The sequence below is a fragment of the Anabrus simplex genome, chromosome 8 (assembly GCF_040414725.1).
Source record: "Anabrus simplex isolate iqAnaSimp1 chromosome 8, ASM4041472v1, whole genome shotgun sequence".
Lineage (NCBI taxonomy): Eukaryota > Metazoa > Arthropoda > Insecta > Orthoptera > Tettigoniidae > Anabrus > Anabrus simplex.
Window position 1 is genome coordinate 229,607,079 of NC_090272.1, and position 22,602 is coordinate 229,629,680.

Below are 22,602 nucleotides of genomic sequence, written 5' to 3' on the forward strand. Positions count from 1 at the left end.
ACACACACTAATAACTGCCCACTTGAACAAAACATTGCTATGAAGAAGAAGACTGCAACACTTGCATGTCAACCAGCTACCAACCTAACAAAGTTTACCTACATCACTTCAAACACTAGGCTAACGACTTCCACTACAAGTCTCGTTAAACAAACAACTCAACTCCCAAGACTGCTTCTTTATATACATTCCCTGGCCAGGCTCCTAGAAGAATATGCCACGACATGTTTTCTTGTACAAAGGGCACTAGGAAAGTTTTGCAATGTGAGTGGACACTTTAGACTTTTTCAAAATGATTTCCACCACACTCAATACACTTCTCCATACATCGAAACCAGTCGCTGAACCAACTTTGCCACTTCTCTTCGGTTACATTTTCACACTCTTGATCCCATGCTGCCAGAAGCTCCTCGTCGGATGCAAAACGCTGCCCTTTCAGCTTCATCTTCACTTCTGGGAAGAGTGCGAAGTCACATGGGGCAAGATCAGGACTGTATGGAGGGTGATCAAGCACAGTCAATCCTATCTGGCAAGAAAATCCATTGTTACATTAGCACGATGTGCTGGAGCACTGTCGTGATGCAAGAGCCAAGTGTTGACCCGTGACTTTGGCCGGAGCTGCTTGAGAGCCGGGATGACCTGAGGCACACCAGTCTCACTGTACCACTTCTCAGTAACTGTCCTTTGTGTTTCTAGCACAACCCGAGTCAGGATGCCCCGTTTAGTGGAGAATACTACAATCATCCTTTTCTTCACTGACCTTGACTTTCGCACAGTCACAGGAGTACCCTCATCTTCAAACAGCCACACCTTGTTCTGGGATTTTGTTGGGACATTGTAATAATAAAGCCAAGTTTCGTCACCTGTAACAATGCTATTGACGTTATGCGAAGTCCCATTTTTAAACCGTTTTAGCATTTTTCGGCACCATTTCACTCGATGTGCCCTTGTTCCTCTGAAATTGAATGGGGCACCCAAAGGGAACAAACCTTTCTAATATGGAGATGGTCGTGTAGAATTGAATGAATAGCTGGTGCAGGGATGTGGAGGGTCTCTTCTACGTGCCAATATGCCAACCGCCTCTCTTGATGCAACATTTTCCTCACAGCTTCTTGTTTTCCCCAGTCGCTGATTCAGACGGTCGCCCAGAACGAGGATAGTCTTCAACCCCAAAATTTTCCCTCTGGAACTCTGTACCAGCGGAAAATTGTCCGATGTGGACAGTCTTTCCCTGGCACAGGAGTCATTTCCTCCAGGCACGGGTCAACAGTTAATCCACGAGCAAAATTGTAGTGGATAATTGCGCAATATTCACTTTTAGACCACACTGACATCTTAACTTGCTTTCAATCCCACTGCTTGGTAACAATTGGTGTAAAGGTCTCGCCTTGCTGTCTCCGAGACCAGTTTTCATCCCTCACCATAACGGGTGTCCAGCCAACCATTTTTGCGTATTGCAAAACTTTCCTAATGCCCTTTGTAATTTTGAGTCTCCAATAGCCTGTTTACAATGAAAGGAATTTTATACACAATTCCAGTGGCAAGATGCGTTGTTTTGGACTATTACAATGTGTTGCACACCATTATGCTGGAAATTACACGTTCTTACATTAAATAAACTCATATTAATATACATACAGCAGATGTTTCATGACATAACCTCACAGATAATACGATCACAATTTATACCAACTAAAGTCCGTACATAACTACATAAATAATAATAATAATAATAATACTACTAATAGATGTAAACAACTTAATAGCCACAAGTCATATTACACTTGCATCATTGTTACTTTACTGAATAACTGCACATTAGTATTTTCACGTTCCACATTACTGGGTTTCGGTGTCAGCGCTTGGTTTCTTACAAGCCTAATGCCAAATGATGGTTTTGTTGTATTTCCAACTATATAGTGATTTAATATTAAGAGCACCTGCAATCTCGTTGAAAGATGGCAAAATACATGTACTTCTAAGCGGATATTTCAGTTATTGTGAATACTTTTCCAGTTTACTGTAAAAACAGACTTGGTTCTTTTCTATTTTCCCTCATATATTAGCATGAGGACTTGGAAAGATGAGATAATATACTGAGAAACTGTGCTGATTCTAATTTTGTGGAAGACTTGTTGAAAATGAGACAACTCAAGGAATTAGAATACAAATTCTTACTGCCATAAAACAAAAACACTTCAGTTAAAGGTAGGAATATAAGATTCATCTCAAATATTGTTGGCTGCAAAACACCATTTTAAACAATTCTAGCCTTCATAACCTAAACTGTAAAGAAATATTATCTCCGGGCACTTTTTCAAGTGAAATAATGGCATATCAATGGGTTAAAATGAATAATCTTAAGCATCCAAACCTAAGTAATACATTTCTTGAAGCAGGTCCTTCTGTCTCAATAAACATATAGTATAAGTGATAATGAAGCTGTTTTTGTTGTAGTTAAAAATAAATGTGATAGAAAGGGAGGTTGGAAAATTAGAATTAGGCAATACCATATGGTTGATAAGAGAGGCATGGAGGAATTTAAAAAAGCTGTTATGATCAGTGGAAAATGGTAAATAAAAATGGAAACAATTGTTGAGGAGTGTGGAAACACTTCATTGTTTTCTGGTAGTGCCGAGCAAATGTCCGAAAAACATCAATGTGTAGTGACATTGATAGAGTGGAAGCTGGAAATGGTACATAAACTCGAAGAAGGTAGTTCTATACATCACTTTGACTTTTTAGATTGTCTTTGACATTGCAGTATATATTTTTAAAAAAAGGCAAAATAATAAGTTCAGGAAGCAGCTTTTACTCATCCAGGGGTTTGTCAGTGCGGAAAACCATTAAAATATATACTTATGGAAAATTGGATAAAGCTATGTTGGAATAGTTTAGATGGAAATAAGCTGAAGGTTTGCAAAGTATCTGGCATAATAAGCACTTAAAATTCCCTTTTCTTTTTAAGCCTTCGGGATTGAAGGCAAATTGAATGCATCAGCTGGCTGACTAACAAGATTTAAGCCACCATTATATACCTTATATTAGTCATTCAGAGGTGCCAGCTATTATGGATTGTCCGTAATTATTACGGATTTCACCTCATGATTACGGAGTTACGGTCTAAGGGGAAATTATTACAGAAAAGCTGACATTATCACGAAAAAATAATTTTGACGGAAACAAAACAAAGGAAAAGGGTTGAGTCCTTTCGAGCCTTTCTCGTAAATCGTCTTTATTTCAATGCTTGTGAGTTGGCAACGATACTTATTCGATCATGACTTTCTTTTGCTACCCATAAGCGTTGTAAAATTCATTGTGAATTAAGGAGCTTAGGTGCTGCTCTTCTCCACTACAAATCCTTCAGTAATGTTGTATTTGCTATTTTATGTGTACCTGACAGTTGATAGAAAGATTGAGAAAGAAGTGAGGCGTACATTAAGCACGTCTGCACTGGTATCGCTTATGGTTCAGAAAACGAAAATGTCATCACAGTTGGAAGGATGCTTCAAGAAAAACTACACTGAAAAGCAGCTGCTGCGTAAGAAACAAGCTACAAGGAATGTTTTATCACAGAACCAACAGGTTGCGTGCAAATGTTATTGTGTAATATGATATACTTTTGTATAGATTGCTAGAGGGAAGGGCAAAAGGGGTGTCATTATCAAGAAGGAAGGAGTATGCTTTGGACTTGACTAGAAATTTTTCTCGAGGGTGGAGGGCGATTACTGATAAACCACTTCAAAGTTGGCACCTCTGGTCATTTAGTGCTGTTTAATTGCACAGTATTTTAATGTAGCCAGTTGCTTTGTCGATGTTGTATTTTACCTCGTTTGCTATATATTTTAATACACGTAAATTTTTAAAACCTTTTAAAGGTATTTGTTTTTTATTCTGGCTTTTAGTGCTGGGAGTGTTCGAGAACATGTTCAGCTTGTTTGGTGCAGGTCTTTTTAATTGATGCTTGTGGAAGACCTGTGCATCTAGATGTGGGATGATGGTGGTGATGATGAGGCAGCGAGAGGGTGAAACCCGTTGTCAGCACATAGCCTACTCCTTTCGAATAACACCCAAGAGGTCTGCTCAATGCCTGACGTCCCTACCTGTCGGATGAATCACTGTCACCATCATATGCCCTCATTCCACGTAAACACTGCGGAGAGATTTGGAATTGAACCCAGGCTTTTGGCATGCAAATCTGGTGATTAGAAATTGTATATCACAACCTCTCCTACCTCGCTGGCCAACATTCAGATGGTGAAATTTTCTTTCATTAATGGAACACAAACTGCCTAACCAAGATGTCACAATTTAGAGGCTTGACGTCTTAACGATCTTGGCCACTAAATGGGATTCAAGTTTTATTAATTTGTGCTGAGCTAGGGACCAATAAACAAATTTAGGTAATATTTTGATTTGCTACGTTGGTGAATAAAAAGCAAAAAATAGAATTTGTGGGGTCTGTGTTATTGTCGATTGGTGGCGAAATTCGAGTTTTGCTGCACAAAGAAGTTATCGACACTTCCTGCAATTCTGCATTGATTATATTGCACCGTTCTCATAACAACTGTCAATATTTTGCAAAGTAGGCGATAAGGCGACTTCTTGTTTTAATTAGCTGCTTTTTTTTTCAATCTTAATTTTCATACATGAATCATAACATCCCAATATTATACATTTTAACAATGCCTTTATTTATGGAGTGTTTTATTGATTGCCACAGAATTACAGTTATTCATGGAATACAATGTACTGTCGAAATATTGTCATTGTCTTCTATTTATATTAAATCATCTTTCTCTCTGTACTTTTTGAATATCGATCTAGTACTTGGTTTTTACATCAGACAGGACAAATAATAGCATACGTCAGGTTCAGTTTAATTTTTTGTCTGTTTGTTGCAGCATCACGGGAGAATGGATTTGTGAATTTTCATGGAACTGGGCATTTAAGTACAAGATAAATGAAAGTAGGATCTTACCTAGAATTAATTCAGAAAAATTGAGCAGGAGGGAGCTTCAAAGTGGACCTTAACATGTTCAGTACCAAAAACAATGTTGAAATTTTGCTCTGTGGGACAAAACTTTATTTTTAGCCTCTGCAAGCGGACACAACTGTGGTCGAGCAGAATAATGCTAAAATAGTCACCGGTGTCCACTGTGGCACTCAGCCTGTTAAACATAAAACTCTAATGGATCTCTTTTATGGTTGGTTTTACATGAAAATTTCTCATGACAAAATGTATTTAGATTATTACTTTTTTTTTTTTTAACCAATAAGGGAAAAATACTGGAAATATCTGTGTCGGTCAGATGAAAGCTCAAGACCAAGAGCTGGTAACTATCTCTGTGGGGAATTGTTTTGGAAATCATCCTCCCATTGTTTAAAGGCTTTGTACGTTTGTCTGTAGTCTTCTTTTTAACATTAATTTGATACTTGGTTTTTTATACCAGAACAAGTAGGTGGACATGCAGCTGTCAACAGCTTCTTGATATGTAGGTTACTCGCTTTTTGGTTTCCTGTGACCCTTCACAGTTTTATGGTTTTTTGTATTTCTGTTCTTCATATTCAGAATTTCAGGGACAACTTGAGGGGTCAATAAAAATGTAATTATTGTACCCTTACGGGCCTCGAATGGACGACCCACGCATAATAATGCCTCCGCGTAACCTGATGACAACCACGGATGAGACGAGAGTGAAGAGCGGCCTGAATTGCATAACGAGTTTCGAACCGCTCCCCTCCTACTTTCCGTGCTGGCCTCGGCAACTCGAGCACATGGGAGTGGTACATTCTCAAGAAGAAAAACAAATACTTAAGATGGAGCCTTATATAATATGAAAGTAGGATCTCTGGGTTCAGCTGTCCACTGGATACTGCTTAGCACTTCTACAAATGACAAGAATCATGTAATGGGGGTTACGAAGACTAATTTATTCTGAATTATGACATCAAGAAACAACCCTATACAATGAATTCTCCGCATACGGGAGGAAAAGCAAGGAATTAACACTTCAAATTGACTCGCCTGAGGGCGTCTTCTGCACAAAGGTATAATTGAGGTTTTATGATCAATATCGTCTATCTATCCCTCATTAGTTTTGTGTCTTTGTCGTTAATTTTATTCTTCTGTCGATCACATCATGGAATATGAGGTGATGTTGTAACTATTTGATGATAATAATAAATATAATCATGAATACATCATAAATAAAAATATATAAATCGAATTGTCCGTAGTATGGGCACCAGAGTTCACCAGAATGGATCCCTCGAATTTAGATAGAGCATGATAATTCTTTATATTCCAGGGCGTGTACATAATGCTGCGTACTGGTACATCTGCTTCAGGCCTTAGCCAACTTTCTGAAAACGACTAAATAGGTAGGAACTGCACCTAGGTTCATCAATAACTCCACTGATTCTAAAATATCTAACTATATTCTCAATAAAATCCGTGCATAAGCACCTCATCAATACACCCAAAATACACTTATAATACACAAACAAAAGATTGCTGGAAGACTCCATATTTACAACAACAACAAAGAAAACAGTGGGAAAACAAAAGCGAGAACTAAGCAACCATTTGTAGTTAGTTCGTTGAACAGTGTGCATATACGTATATAAGAACCCTTCTCTGTCTCTGTATCAACACGTCCCATAATCGGCAGTTAAAACATCACACAGATACTGTACCTCGTAATACTGTGTTCACAGACTTTAACACTTGTTGTAAAGATTTATACATTTGAGCAACCCACGCTTGTCGATCCTGAACATAAATTATGGAAAGTCTGAGATAGCTTTCACCAACATATAATGCCAGGCCGCCACAAGTGCTACAATACTTAATGCGCAAGTACTCCACAATTTGTCGATCAGCCACTTTCCACGAACATAACAAGACTACGTTCCACGAACGTTTGAAGTCCAGGCCATTGTAGCCGTGTCACTCGAATACAGTATATCCAGTTTCACTCCTGTGTGTTAGCACCACTTCCTTCCCGTTCAGTCTGTCCGCACTACTTCCTTCTCGTACAGTGTGTCAGTTGTGGTTCCCGCCGTTTGATCAACCTTTATAGACATCAGCATTCCCCTTCCTCTCACATGATACGTCTGGATTGATCCTCGCCAGCCAATCATGGTAGATCCTCTTGTCAAGACCATGCCCTGAACTACTTCTTGGTCCCAAGACATAAACAAACTCTCTGGGGTGTTTCACATGAGTCATAGAACTTTCCTAGTACAACATCAACAAGCTCATGTGATTCTGGGCTATTCACATGATTCATCAAACTTACTGACAACAACAAGTACATCTCATAAGACACTGGGATGGCCGCATGAGTCATACAAATTACCAGAGTCCAATACAGCAATGTTTTCCCACTCGTTGTTCAAAACAAATTACTCATACTACATATATGGAGATCTCCCAGCTTACAAATATAAATGACAAAATATACAAATAAAATACTGATAATAATAATAATAATAATAATAATAATAATAATAATAATAATAATAATAATAATAATAATAATAATAATAATAATAATAATCGTAATTATCGAATACTGACAATAACATCCCTCACTTCTACATATAGTGTGAGGGTGTGATATATGTACTATCACAATGTCCCCTTACATAATACATTCTATTCTTAGCACGTAACTAACCAGTCCCTGCGCTACATAATTGACATATTAAACAGATATCTACATAATATGCAAACAATAAAACCACACATACCACTGAGCTGAACTCCTGGACTCCCTAATCTGGCACCAAGACGAACAACGTTGACCATCGGTTCTGTTTGAACTCAAAGTAATGCACACTAATCACAATCATATGTACACATCATGTATAAAATGGGGCCATTCCTGTAAGAAAAACATGGTTATCAATATCTTCTGCCCCAGCGCAAGCTTAATGGAAGCTCACACAAGGCGGCCCACTCTGACCTGGGCTCGAACTGTACGCCTTCCGACTGAGAGGTACATGTCTGAAAATCCCTAGGCTATCTACGGCCTCATACTACCGGATATTGGGGGGATCCATAATCATTTATTAACTACCTTCTAAATCACCGTGATATTATCAGTTACACAAGTGTTCTTAGCCGAACCGTTTGAAACAAACAAACAGGCACAGTGTGACATCGAGAGTCCCGAGTCTTTAATTTCAGTAACATGGTTGGGCCGCTTTGTTGCTAGGAGAGAGAAGCAAAAAGGGGAGGTCATTCGTGCTACTACTGTCACTCATTCATTGGCTACGCATGGTTCCTGACCCCTTTTCAATTACAATAACCAGCTCTCCTTTCCCGGGTACACATATTTCTGGCCCACTTCATTTGTTTATTCCACCTTACCACAGAATTCCCAAGAAATACTCATTCATTCTCTACCCTCTCATTCTTATCGTTGAGCGCCGAATTGGGGCAACATCACATCCGAATTATATCATCGTGAACTATCTGGGCATTCGGCCCTCTCATTACGTCTCATATCACGTATCTTCTTTCCTTGGGGCATAAGACTCTCATGATTCCTCTGTCGACCCTTCTCATTCTTATCGTTGAGCGCCGAATGTGGGGGAAACGTAGCATCCGAATTATCTCATCGTAGACCATCTGGGCACTCGGCCCTCTCACTACATCTCATATCGCGTATCCTAATTCCTCGGGGCATAGGGCTCTCATGATTCCTTCCTCGACCCTTCTTAGTTCTCTTGGCACATCACAAAAAATGTGTATGTATATTTTATATTTTGACCAAACATTAAAGACTCCGGCCTCTCTGTATCTCACCCTGGTTACAGATAAAAAAAACACTAGAGACAATTCTGGTCAAATAATCGTGAATCACGGGAAACGTGCAAATTATTCCTCACACAATTTACCTAAATAACACAGTTCTGTACCTCTCCCAGTCGGGACTACTTCTCTGTTGCTGTTCATGCCATAATTATACGCATCAGCTACGCATGCATTGTCTAACTGACCCATGCTCCCAGCATATACGAGAGCCATATTGGACATTAACTAACAACCTTTGGACATGGTCTTCCTTGCTCATAAACATTATTGTTCCAACCACCCCTAGGGGAGCTCGAAATACTCTTCAATCCTTGTTTCCCATACTTGCTAGGATATTATACATATTAATAATAATAACTCCTTACAAAAAACTAATCACTAAGGAAGAAATAGATTGTCCGGGGAGTTAGCTCCCTTGAATTTACATTATCATGATAAAGAACAAGAAAAATTCCATATTAGGACATGCATTATTTACAACATTTAGGTATTACAAAGAAAAACCTCATCCTATGACCCCGGTTATACATTATCGTGCTATGAAATTATATATGACATCAACTCATCTATCTGGTGGCCATCCTTCCTTCAACTGGAGACCCATGGTGGAGTCTACTGCTGCATTACCTCGGCGCTGGAGACGAGCGTGTTGTCCTTCGACCCTGGTCTGCACAAGTCCGTCATCCTGGGTGGCTCATTCACTGCTACAATCTTAAAGTAATCCAAAAGGGTGTCACTCCACAACTCGTCACACGCTCCTCTGTTTACAGCGACACACAAACAGAATTTGCACAATGTATTTTCTTAAGCAGGCAGGTCATTCTAATCACACACGGCGCACGTTCACAGCATGAGTCGGGTGGCTCACAGTACTTGAGAACCCTGACATAGAGTAGCGGTTTGGATGATACCAATTTATTGATACCACGTACTAATTTAGGTCAGCATTGTTTACAGCCGACTCCCGCTACTCGTTCATAAATTATGCTCGCAGCATAATTAATTGACATGCGGCACCGAGACATTTGAATTATAATTCACGGCCGTGCCGGACACAATAACTCTGTCTTATTAAGCGGCCAATAGATTAAGGACGGTAACTGTAAAAACTGGAACACAATGTAACACACTGTCCTCTCTCAACGACCCTCTAGGAACTGTCTTCAGTGAGGGCCAGCCCAGCCTTTATTATTTTCACGCCGGAAGACGGGGGTGTAGGCATGTCACTGTTCATTAAAGACACCCGCTCCTTTCATCCTGGGAATTCAAGACATTTAAATGGTGCGTATTGTAACCCTCTACTTCCTCTTTAATTTGAGCCAGGTGTGATCGAACTGCAATCGGCAGTTCTCATGTAATTAGACTCCCGCCATTAATTATTTCATTAGCGTCCCTTGGTGGATGGAGTCATCTTTGAGCGCGATTCTTAGCTTGGGTGACACTCTACATTCACATGTGTTAGTAATACATTACAGCTGGACATCTAGTGACCTCATTTTGCCCCCTTGAATAAAGTATTCCATATTTTCAGTCTGGGGTACACAGAAAATTCAGCTCTATTCATTCGTGTGCCTCCCATAATTTTCCCATGTCTGGATCAAAATATCATATGATTGTTACGCACCAAAATTCGACGTTGGCATCCGTGGAATGTGCATAAAAAACCGGAAGTTCCTTCTGTTAGTTTGGAACCCTGGGAAAGTAGGCCACACCTCTGGGCGTATTAGACTACCGTAGCGCCGCGTCGTATCTCCAACTCTGTCTGCAAGTTGAGAGGGCTTTTTCACGAGGGGCTTGGCTCCAGCCCAACCTTTCCTTTGTTTTCCAGGCGATCTTTCGCAGGTCTCATTCTGGCCACACGCTGCTCAATCCCCTCGCCCCTTCATCCTACAAATGACGCGCCTTTTAAAAATGATTTTAATAGGGTAGATAGGCACCTGTGATTTCAATGAGCCGTACAGGACACTGTACGGTTTCATTATGTACGTGCTAAAAGATTGTTCCGTTAGCAAGGGTCACAACAGCTTTTCCCATCAAACCAACCATAAACAATATACAGCAATGTCTTGCAAATCTGAGTCTTGGAATTTTTCTTTTCGCAAATTTAAAAGGAGTTTTCTACAGCATTTCATTGCCTGGTTATTCCCACTATGTCATCGTATTATACCTCACGTCTGCTGAGGTCATGCCCATGGTTTTTGTTACATGTTCCCTCCCCCGCCCGCCAGTACTTGCACTGCTCCCACTTGGTGCTGATGTGTTGGACTTGTTGCGTAGAACAGCGTACAGTATGTAGTGGTTGTGAGCAGTGCTGTCGTACATTGTTTCATTATGAACAGTAAAAGACAAAAATTTGTGCTGTTAAAAGTGAAATTACAAGCTTTAAAAAGACTATGATGGGGATACAGTTTAAAAAAAAAGTTAACAGTGTTCGGGAGATAGTGGGTTCAAACCCCACTGATGGCAGCCTTGAAGATAGTTTTCTGTGGTTTCCCATTTTCACACCAGACAAATGCTAGGGTTGCACCTTAATTAAGGCTATGGCCGCTTCCATCCCACTCCTAGCCCCTTTCTATCGCATTGCCGCCATAAGACCTTCCTTTGTCCATGCGACGTAAAACAAATTGTTTAAATAAAATGTTAACAGCTGAATACGGAGTTGGAGAAGTGATGTTTGGTGATTGTCACGCAACAGACATAACCTGGAAAATTATTATTCTGGTAAGTGCTCAGAAAATGCTTCAGATAGGAATGTAAAGATCAAAGTTACGGAATGAATGAAGAGTGACGAACAGTATGAACTTGCTGGTGCATCAATCATTGAATATTGAATGAACCCATAGAAGATAGCAAGGGTCTCACTATGTTGGAGGCGGCACTGCGCTGTGTGGAACTACAACCTGAGGCAACTCCCACATACAGCCCACTCTTCAAGCAATAGTGTGACATTGCTGCACAGAAATGATATAAAATTCAGGAACAGAAGTCAATTAAGGACTCAGAAACTTACCTTAATCCCTGCCATAACACTGTAAAAAAAGATGACAGGATCTTAGCTTCAATCTTTGCCGTTTTTCTCTTCTCCCCCCTGTTGTTTCACGATTTTCCCTGTGTTGCTCCATGTAGTCCAAATCCAGGGTTCCTTCCCCCCAAATTACCTTTGAAAATTAACACTACATAGAGTTGTTTGTTTAAAGCTCTATTTGAACCCTCCCTCCTGCTATTTTTTTTTTTTAAACTGATTATAACTTAAGACCCTACTTGTCCCTATCTTAAACTTAAATAGCAAGTTTAATGAATATGACCAAAAATCCAACATAGGCTATAAAAACCAAGTATAAGGTCAATATTCAAAAAGTACAGACAGAAATACGATTTACAAATTATAAGCACAAATAATGATGGAAACTCTATACGACATAGCCATTAAAACGGGTCTTCAAATTTCATGTGACAAAACTAAATATATTGAACATAGACACGCCTAACAACACAGCATGGACATATTCAAAGAGTTGATAAATGTAAATATCTGGGAGAATGGATCCAGTGAAATGGACTCGATAACACAACCAGCAAAGAGATTGAAGATGATGGGCATGGTTTATAAACTCACGTCGTTACAACAAACGATCAATACGTTCCATGCAAAAATCAAGCACTAACCAACCGTCATTAAACTAGAGGTATTATATGGATTTGAATGTTAAACGTTGAATAAAAGAGGTGAACAAGAGGAACTGGGAAAGAAAGAAAGAAAGGAAAATGTGTATGTTGGGTATTCAGCCCGAAGGCTGGTTTGATCCTCTGCAGCTCCGCCAACAGCTGTCATAAATAGCCTAGGCATCACTGAAGAGGTGTACTAGGGAAATGAGGAGTGAGGTAGTTTCCCGTTGCTTTCCTCACCGAGCCAGCCTTTGCTATTACATATCAGTCTGCCAAGCCCACTGAAATGCATGCACCAACCGACCCTATGAGCGATATTTTCACACCATTTATAACAGGGACTGGTTGCATAAGCAATGATATTACTAGCATCACTCATACCTCAGTCACTTTCATATTGTCAAAGCCAAGGTGAACAAGAGGAACTGGGAAAGAAAGAAAGGAAAATACTTAGAAAAATTTTGAGACCCCAAAAGAATAAAGAGATTTGAATGAACGTAATAAATGCAACCCTGTACTGCAATATACAGAAAATTACAGGCGCAGTTAAAGGACAGACTGCAATTTTATGGTTGTCTTCACAGGGTGGACGATGACAGGCTATCTAAGAAGATTTTCGATTCCATCTCCAAATTAAAACACACTACCAGTTGGCTGTAAGAGATGGGATCTACAAAGACTGAAAATAACAGACAGCATCATAACTAACAGGGTAGACTTCTGGCAACAGATAACTTCTGTGGATTTTTCATTTTTGCAAATTTGACGTCAGCCTCAGAGATGTCATCAGAGGAACAGAGGCAGGCGATATATGAAGTAGTTCTGGGAACAAAAGAAAAAGAAAAAGAAAAATACTGTACCATAGTCTTAGGTTCTAAGCAGTCTATAATTGACCTTAGACTTGGTGCCGTTTGCAGAAAACAAAGTTTATTATTTTGCATTGAAGTCAAAATCAGGTATCCAAGTGATTTTCAGGTGGAAACTTCCACAGTCTATTAAACAGCTATTGCCCTATTCTCTAGGTGTAAATAAATATAAACGGTAACGTATTTCAGAGTTGTACTTCATTTTTCTGATTTTCTATGATCTTAGATGTTGTTTTAAGTACCAGATTGCTAAATACAACCTGTGACAATAAAGTTCAGTGAATGAAGTCAGAACGGTCGTTCCGTCAACACTGGTGACACGCAACGCTGCACCTGCGTAGCAGCAGGTTTTGACCACCTGCTCCCACCGTTGTTTAGTTGAGCATCGTGTGTGCCATGTATAACCTGTTTGACACAGTGCGTGTTTAGTGCGTTGGTTTTGAACTGCGAACGGGAACATGAACGACCAAAAGATCAATGTACTGTTTTGTTTTAAGCTTGGCAAGACACCGAAAGAAACGCATGCGATGCTGGTACGTGTTTATGAATATCAAGCACTGTCCTTGAAGTGTGTGTGCGAGTGGTTCGCCCGTTTTCGAGGAGGCCGGGAAAGTGTTTCTGACAACCCCCGTAGCGGAAGACCAGCGACCGCCATCAGTGGTGAAAATATTGGGAAGGTGAGAACATTAATCACAAACGATCGGCGATTAACTGTGCACATGATAGTGGATGAACTACAGATTAACCATGATTCTGTGCGACAAATCGTTACCCAGAAGTTAGGGAAGAGGTAAACGTGTTCTCGTCTTGTGCCACATCACTTGACTGATGATCAGAAGCAGGCACGTTTAGAGGCTTCACCGGATTTTGTCGAAACGGCGGATGCGACACCAAATTCCTTGAACTGTATCATCATGGAGGACGAAACCTGGTGTCTCAGGTATGACCCTGAAATGAAACAGCAAAGCATGGAATGGCGTTCTCCGGGATCCCCTCATCGGAAAAAGGTCAGAGCTGAAAAGTCGCGCATCAAAACAATGCTCATCACCTTTTTCAATAGTCAAGGCATTATCCACAAGGAATTTCTGCCTGAGGGAATGACGTTGACTGCTGCACGGTACATTGAAATGTTGACCCGTTTCATGAAACGTCTACGCAGGTAATGACCCCAGCACGCACAACAAGGTTCATGGTTTTTTTGTCCATGACAACGCTCGCCCACACACAGCCAATATCGTCAAACAGTTCATGGCAAAAAAAGGGGGTGGCGGACTTGAACACCCCCCCTACTCGCCAGATCTTGATCCTCCATACTTCTTCCTATTCCCACGACTCAAACTCGCTTTGAAAGGAAAGAGATTTGACGATATTCCTGACATCCAACAAAACGTGACGAGGCTTTTGAACATCATCCCAAAGGAAGCCTTCTTGCCAAGTTTCCAGGACATGTATCGCTGATCTCAGCAGTGCATAGTTATGGGAGGGGACTATTTCGAAGGAGAGTAAGGTCACTGCCGTGCATTGTTCATCTATGTTGATAGTACAGGACTATTCACCGAACTTTATTCTCACGGGTTGTATATATATTCTCTCATGTGCTAAAAGCTAAAATGTTCATGTATCTACGCTGTCTACATTTTGGTTGCAAATAATTTGGAATACATTATAATTGTAACATACAATTTGCAACTAAGAAATAAAACATGCAAATATGCTAAAATCTGCCCTCTGCTGAATAGTATTTTTTTCCCTTTTCTTTCTCTTCCTGTATTTTGTCTTTAGAATTTAGATATGGATGGTACTTCAGAAAATTTGAACAGGAGGGTGATACTTCTGACAAAGAATTTTGGGAAATACTGTATTAGATGAATGGATCTGGAAGGTCTTCCTGTGCTGACTGAACACCACTTACTTTTTGAAACTAACAACACTTGTATACAGGTGTCTGAAAATAAGTTAACGGAAATTGTAAGAGGACATATAGTGTTCTGAAACAAAAATTGATCTCTGTAGTATTTTCTTTCCTCCTACTGAAAACTCGCTGGAAAAACAACAAACAAATGTAAGTTGAATCATGAGCAACTTCTGTGTCCGTGTAGCCGACCAAGCTGTCTTGCTTGATAACCTTGGGTGGTGTGCTATTGTCGTGTACTGACGCCACTTGCAACCTTGCTAGTAATGGTGGCGTATCACAGAACAGCACTTGATCATCAAGCCCGGATAATGTAGCTCCTTTATTCAGATTATCATGTGCTAAGGCATCCTGAACTGAATGGCGTACAAAACTGAAATCCTAGTAGTAAAACTCCTCCTGGTTTCGGGTGAACACAGTACATTTGTTTTATGAAGAGTAGTGGTAAACACAGTACATTTTGTGCATGTCAAAGTGTGCCACACTACAAAATCATTTCTGAAATGACATACCCACATAAGTTATGTAATAAAAGTAAACATTGCAAGCACGTCCTGTGGTTTTGACGGGTATTAAAGGCTAAGTGTAGAATTGAGTATCCTAGGATATAGGCTAATAAAACTAAGTCCAAAGTAGTTCCATATCGAGCGAGTTAGCTCTGCGGTTAGCGGTGCGCAGCTGAGAGCTTGCATTCGGGAGATGGATTTAAATCCCACTGTCGGCAGCTCTGAAAATGGTTTGCCTTAGTTTTCCATTTTCACACCAGGCATATCCTGAGGCTGTACCATAATAAGGCCACAGCTGCTTCTTTCCCACTCCTAGCCCTTTCCTACTCCATCACCGTCGTCAGACCTACCTGTGTCGGTGTGACATAAAGAAAATTGCAAGAAGTAGTAGTAGTTCCGTACGTTATTATTGTGTTTTGGTAGGTGTTAATCAGAAATTTACACCACTATTGATGCCGAACATAATCTTTATACTATTTAGATTTCCTGACGTAACAAACCCAGCCTTTACAGTCCTTAGGCCGTTGAGGTGATACTGTATTACTTGCAAAGTGCACAGCGCATGTAAACTATCGATACCATGAGGTCCTTGATCACACGCTTATGTCGCTATGTCATCATCATAACGCTAAGTGCTGCAAAATGACCAGTTGGGCTGTAGTCATTGTGTAGACATACAATAAACGAAATATTCTAGCAATGTCAGCCTTGTTGCCATGGTAAACAGTCAGAACTATACATTTTGCAGCAAATAGCCTTCATTGTGGGTTTTTCATCTTAGTTTAGGAGCTCAGTCCTGTACAAAATTTAATATTCAAACAACTAGGCCATCGTCAATCCTTATGTCACCAGGTTTATTGATACGTAATATAGGTGAAAATGACAAATTTTAATACTCTCCTTCAAGTTTAAGGAATTTTATCAATTTTCTAGTCATTCTAATTGAGCAGAAATATATATATATATATATATATTTTATATTTTTTTGGGGGGGAGAGGAATTTTATAAAGATGATAGTGAAGTATAGGAGCAGTGATGCAGTGATGCTTACAGGCTGTGGAAAGAAACAAGTATGTATTTCTGGCCTGTGCAAAAAATGTTCCAGAATGTTGTAGTTTGATAGTGATGAGAGTTATTGCTGTGTTGGACAAAATGAAGGTCACGTCCATGAACATCACGGGTAAGAGGTGAAATTCTTTTGTGTGTTTCCTCCTGTCATTCAGAACCCGCACTGGGAATTAAGATCGGGGGTAGAATAAGCTACATATTCTGAGTGCCTCTGGTATTCATCTAAAGAACAATGATAAGTGCTTTATGACGTCAGTAATATCCTTTGACCATATCTGTATACTTTGCGTGAAGTATTTTTCAGCAGGATTACGTGCATACCTGGGCAATACAGCATATTCTATATGTTGTGCTCCTTGTACCGTTGCCTGCTAGGTCCCCAGACCTTAGCCCCATGAAGCATGTGGGTCATGATGGGAAGGTGCCTGATCTTCAGTTTAGCCCCGGCAATGACCATCACCCAGCTATGCAAGATATAAAATGAGCATGGTGTACTGTACCTGGAGACAGTCATTCAGTATTTTTATCCAAGGTTAGCTACTGTGCAACTGGTCAGGGTGATTGTAATCATTAATATGGTATCTGTTGTAGTGTTTCTACGACTTTGTATTGCATGTCCCGTAGGCTCGATGTTTTGATCTGTAGTACACATCACCACCTTCTTGTATACAAACTTAAGGACAGATACATGAATTTCTACTGGGTGTATAAGTGTATAAGATTATTTTTGTTTCATAACTTAAATCAATTTGTGATCATATTAAAAGACTGTTCTATTTTCCATATTTTGCTCAAATTCCTGTATGACTTTCTAATATCCTGTTTTTATTTCGTTGTAATTATCTTCTTTAATATTGCATCAACGTCCATATTGAAAAATATATGTCTATAATTCTCGGTTTATTGCTTTAGAAATACATGTATTAACCCTTCAAAATGAAATTCATATTGTAGCAGTTCTTAAAATGTTTCCCTCTCTGCTTTCTTGTGCAAATGAATTTTTTGCATTTTTGATGGCATGTTTAAGATATGTTACTCTTTATTATTTTCAGAAAATTCTTACCACTTCTTGCATCCGAACACATATATTTTCCCCGGAGCTGAAGTATTCCATGATTCTGAAGATAACAACGAACATTCAGCGTATAGTGGGAGCAGCAGTAGTGGCTCCAGTGACTCTGGAAGTAATTCTTCTGATGATAGTGAAGTAGAAGAGCCTGAAGGAGAATATTGGGATGATCTTACATCATCAGACAAACCAGTTACGTTTCCTTGATAATAGCTATCAGACAGTAGCAATACTAGTTGTTAATACATTTTATCATGAAATAACAGGAAGCTTCTGAGATGCTGTAATGTTACATCTGGCAATCCTGAGAATATACTGTGGAATTGATTCAGAATTAGTTGGCAGGGAGCATTTCAAGATGCAATCTCTGGACTAGCACTACATTGGAACATACAAGGGTTATTCTTGTTAAAACTGTGTTTTCTGGGTGTTTCTTCTTTCTTTAAAAAAAATCCAAAGTGTGTTAGATGATTTGGACTGTATGGTGATGTAGGCATTTACAGTACATCTCCTCTTAGTAGCAATCTTTTTATATTCTTGAGTTGTCCTCATTTGGGTGTTTCTAATTGTTGGTCTATTCATTTCATTTGCATCAATTTTTTTGTATTTTTGATGCAGGTAAACAAATGCAAATATGATATTCGTCAGTCTTTGTGCTCTTTATATATATAAACATTGAGATATGTACAATATACCTTTACTTGTTCATGCATTAATTGAAGGAGAAGTACTTCATATCTGTGATATAAAATGGTTAGCCTTCAGGTTCCTTTTATGCATGAAATGACTTCACTTTCAGGGCATATGTGTGTTGTCCTTGTGAACACTTTTCTATGTATTTGTGATGTAGGAATCAATGATAGACAGGGGAAATGGTTTTGCAGATATGTTACCACCAAGAATTAAAATGGAGGAATGAACTTGTTTCAAGTGTAACATTTACTACTACTACTACTACTACTACTACTACTACTACTACTACTACTACTACTACTACTACTACTACTAAACACACTTGAGAATTCTTTGATTCCTTTTCATTATGACAAGGAAAGTAACTTCATTTGGTCTTTTCGTATTTTCTTCACAATGCTTAAGAAAGTACCTTTACCAAGTCAATTTTCGAAATGTGAGAAGCTATGTGTTGTAGTGTGCCAAAATTATTTTATATTCATTTGTACGTTTTTTATTCCCCCTTTTAACCTCGATTCATAATTATTGAAATTTGGAAAAGTATTTTTTTTTCTCTAAAAGTTTGTCCAGTAAGTGAAGATGTGTTCAAAATGTTTGGAAAGGTAAAATTACTTAATATTATTAGGTCTACCTAGTTCCTTATTCCAATCATTTAATGTTGTTTTTCAGATTGTGTCAGCTGGATGTGTGTCAAAATTAGACATTTTACTGTAAATAGAGTTGCATCTTTATTCATTTAGCTATTACTCAATAGTGGCATCTATTCGTTCTTTCTGTGCATTTGTTTACCAAAGAGAGCTTTTTAAGCTTAGCAAGTTATATGTAAAGATAACCCACCAGTATGTTTATTTCTTTCTTGTAATATTTGAGAGAAAAGCTCATATTTTAAAATAGAACTTGACGCTAATATGATAGGAAGAATCGGTGTACATGAACTGCTTGACTTTTTAAAGAAACTTTTTTCTGTGTAGACTTGTTAATTATAGCACCTCTGCTTCAAACACTTCCCATTTTGGCATAACTAATATGGTTGTACTTCATTTAATATATCATCAGTATAATACTTAGCCCACACTAGGAAAGTTCGTGCTTTGATGGGGTTTTATTCCACCTGGTTTCAGCCTTTGGACTTCCAGTTTTATATGATATCCAAACAACAAGGACACAAATTTTCAGGGTGAAAATTCAGTAAACATTGTCCTGTCCTTTGTTATATTGGTATCAAGACTGTGGCAATTCAATATCATTATGGCCTCCCACTGTGATTAATTTTGTTGCTAAGTAAGAAATTGGGGATTCAAAGTATCTTCATTCATTTATTTGTTGTGCTTTGCATTCCATTTGTGCTAGTACTATATTGTGATTTGCCTCTCGTTTTGGTCATTATTAAAAATGATGAGGTCTTTTTATCATGCTGTCCATAATAATATAGTATTTATTAATAAACATTAAGGTTCCTACAAATTTTCTATATTCTTGTTGCACTAAAATGTTAAAATACTATGTGAATAATGGTATATGCAGTGTACATTTAGTGTACATTGCACCTCTGTGTTAGAGACAGATTCTCCAATGGTACTTTCTATCCCATTATCATTTGACGCAGAATTTGCCAGGTGTAACATTGCCTAACAAAATGGTTTACCATATTAAGAGAGTTCTGAAATGAAGTACGAAGTCATATCCAGCATTTTGCTGCCTTAACAATTGCAAGGATTTTTCATTTGTTCTTGGAAAGCTTTGTTACTGGCATGTACTTAGGTTTTGAAATGATTTATGCATTGGAGAGTAGATAACAGCTTGTCTAATGTACTTACCGCTTCACATACATTTATAGCTGTTTTTATTATAATTAGATTAGTAACGAAATCAGTTGTTCTGTTGGTTTCCCCTCCCTTAGGTTGCTTATCACAACATGTGTGTACGTGGACCAGCAAGTTTCTCTGTCTCATTGTTGATATTGCAGTATATTTTAAAGCTGGATGGAGTAGAGTTTGTTGCTTTATTATCACTGCTTCAGTGTGGTAGTATTCTGCTCTATTTAAAACGGACATTTCCGTGTTTGAAAAGAAAATAATACTTGTTTATTGAACTGATATGGTGACAGTTATGATTTTTTATATTTGTCCATTCATGTCCTTTTTTTGTTAGCTGCTATGTGATTCTTTGGTTAAGTTTTATATGACTCTCCCTTTGTAATTCAACAAATTCTCTTGATGTCTCGCTTTTGGATTTCACAACTTGAGTTGTAATCTTTTGAGTTTGACACATAAATGAGACAAACTTTCCAAAATTTCTTGAAGTTCTAGAATCATCTTTGTATAACATCCTTGGTGGACTGTGCTAAAATTAGCAAAGGTCTTTGTAAACATTTCAGTAATTTTAGATGTTCTAGATGTTTTGTTACTTTGCACAACTAAACCTGTAAGACTACAATTTCTACTATTGTATTGCTTATTGTGTAGTGTTCAGATTTTTTCCCACAATTTCTGATAATTTGTTGGTCTGATGCTTGGTGTAGTAGTGGTCAAATTAGCCTCTGCTTGTTAATAACAAACTACTCTCCTGTTAACCAAAACAACTATATAGATTGACAAAGAATCATTAAAAAGATTATTTCCAGTAAGCTCAATACTAGTATTGATCTGGCACAGTTGAAAACAACATTGCACTGACTGTTCATCTCCTGTAATTTGTAGATCATGGGTTTAAATGGCAGCCAACAGGGTGGAAAAAGGCCTCCAAGGGCTGCACAGTCATCAAATTGAAATTTGTATCCTGTAGTGCTAATTAATGATGGTATGGTTTCATTATGTACCAGATTATTACTAAATAGTTGATCTTTGGCAACTTTATCTTTGACCATCTCTTTAAATACTGTTGAACCATTTTGTTCAGGTTAATTAATTTTTTTTATTTTTGCAGAAGGTATTGCAAATGCTGGTTTTGGCTTAACTAGCAGTGATGCCAATTTTTTCCTTTAAGGTATCACTGATGTTTAAAATGAAGAGTGTGTTCTTTAATTTATCCATGAGCACAGGAAAATGTACAAAAAAGATTGCAGGGCTTGTTCTTTTTAAGAAAAGTTAAAAATACACTATAAAAAAAAACCAGTATCAGTTAATGGTTGAACTGTCAATATGTAATGTAATAACAGGTTGTGTGGAAAATAATTTATCCAGAGATTACTAGGTTTATTATTTTTATGAATTTCTTTTATATATATGAGTGAATGGCATCTAGTGAAAGTTTGTCACATATAAAACCAAGCGTGAAAATGTTGCATATATGTTTCAAATGTAAATACTTATTGTTTATTTGTATTTGTAGATTATACATTTAAATTGTATTCCAATCTTCGGTTTTTTCATGTAGCTGTGTTGCAGTTTTTCAAACAAGAGTCTTGTACTTCCATTTATTTGTAAAATACTTGAATCTCGCTATTGTCTTTTCACCTGTACAAGTTAATGAAGGAAAGCTGTGTTGTTTCCTCTTTTGTCTCTCATTTTTAAAGATTATTAGAGTATTTTGTCAGGAAAAGGAGCTCTGCTTCATCCTGTTCGTCATAATTCTGTATTGATTTCAGATTTTTTAAAGAGAACATTAATAAACTTGAAATTTATGAAAAGGACAATTTATTATTTATGATACAAGAGTGATAAAGGTTCAAGACTTCTTTAACAATATTGAACCTGTAGCCTCACAGTTCCATCATTTTTGGCTCCAAAAGATTACCGTTCATGAAAATCACAGGTTGCAGATGCAATACTTAAATTCATTAAACCTTTTCTGATCTTTTTTTCTCCACCATCTGTTTGTGTAATTTTGTTTGGTATACAAACTAATAATTTTAAATGTTTTAAAATGCCTGTTAACAGTTAATCTACCCATAAACTATGAGACATTGGCTAACTAGCTGCAGTCAGAATTTTATTTTCCTTAACCTCTCAAAACAGAATTGTATTGTTACATCCTATTGGTGAATTCAGGAAGC

General features: G+C 38.2%; 2 protein-coding genes across 2 annotated transcripts in view; one reads left to right on the forward strand and one right to left on the reverse strand.

Moving 5' to 3' along the window:
- Sirt1 (Sirtuin 1) overlaps positions 1-22,236 on the forward strand; it is a 189,553-nt gene extending 167,317 nt beyond the window's left edge. Inside the window, exon 11 of the mRNA XM_067152761.2 lies at positions 17,899-22,236. Coding sequence (XP_067008862.2) covers positions 17,899-18,122 — 224 coding nt within the window. The 3' untranslated portion in view covers positions 18,123-22,236. The remainder of the gene's footprint in view (positions 1-17,898) is intronic.
- The window catches only part of RpS24 (ribosomal protein S24), a 325,883-nt gene that overhangs the window by 194,575 nt on the left and 108,706 nt on the right, over positions 1-22,602 (reverse strand). The window lies entirely within an intron of this gene.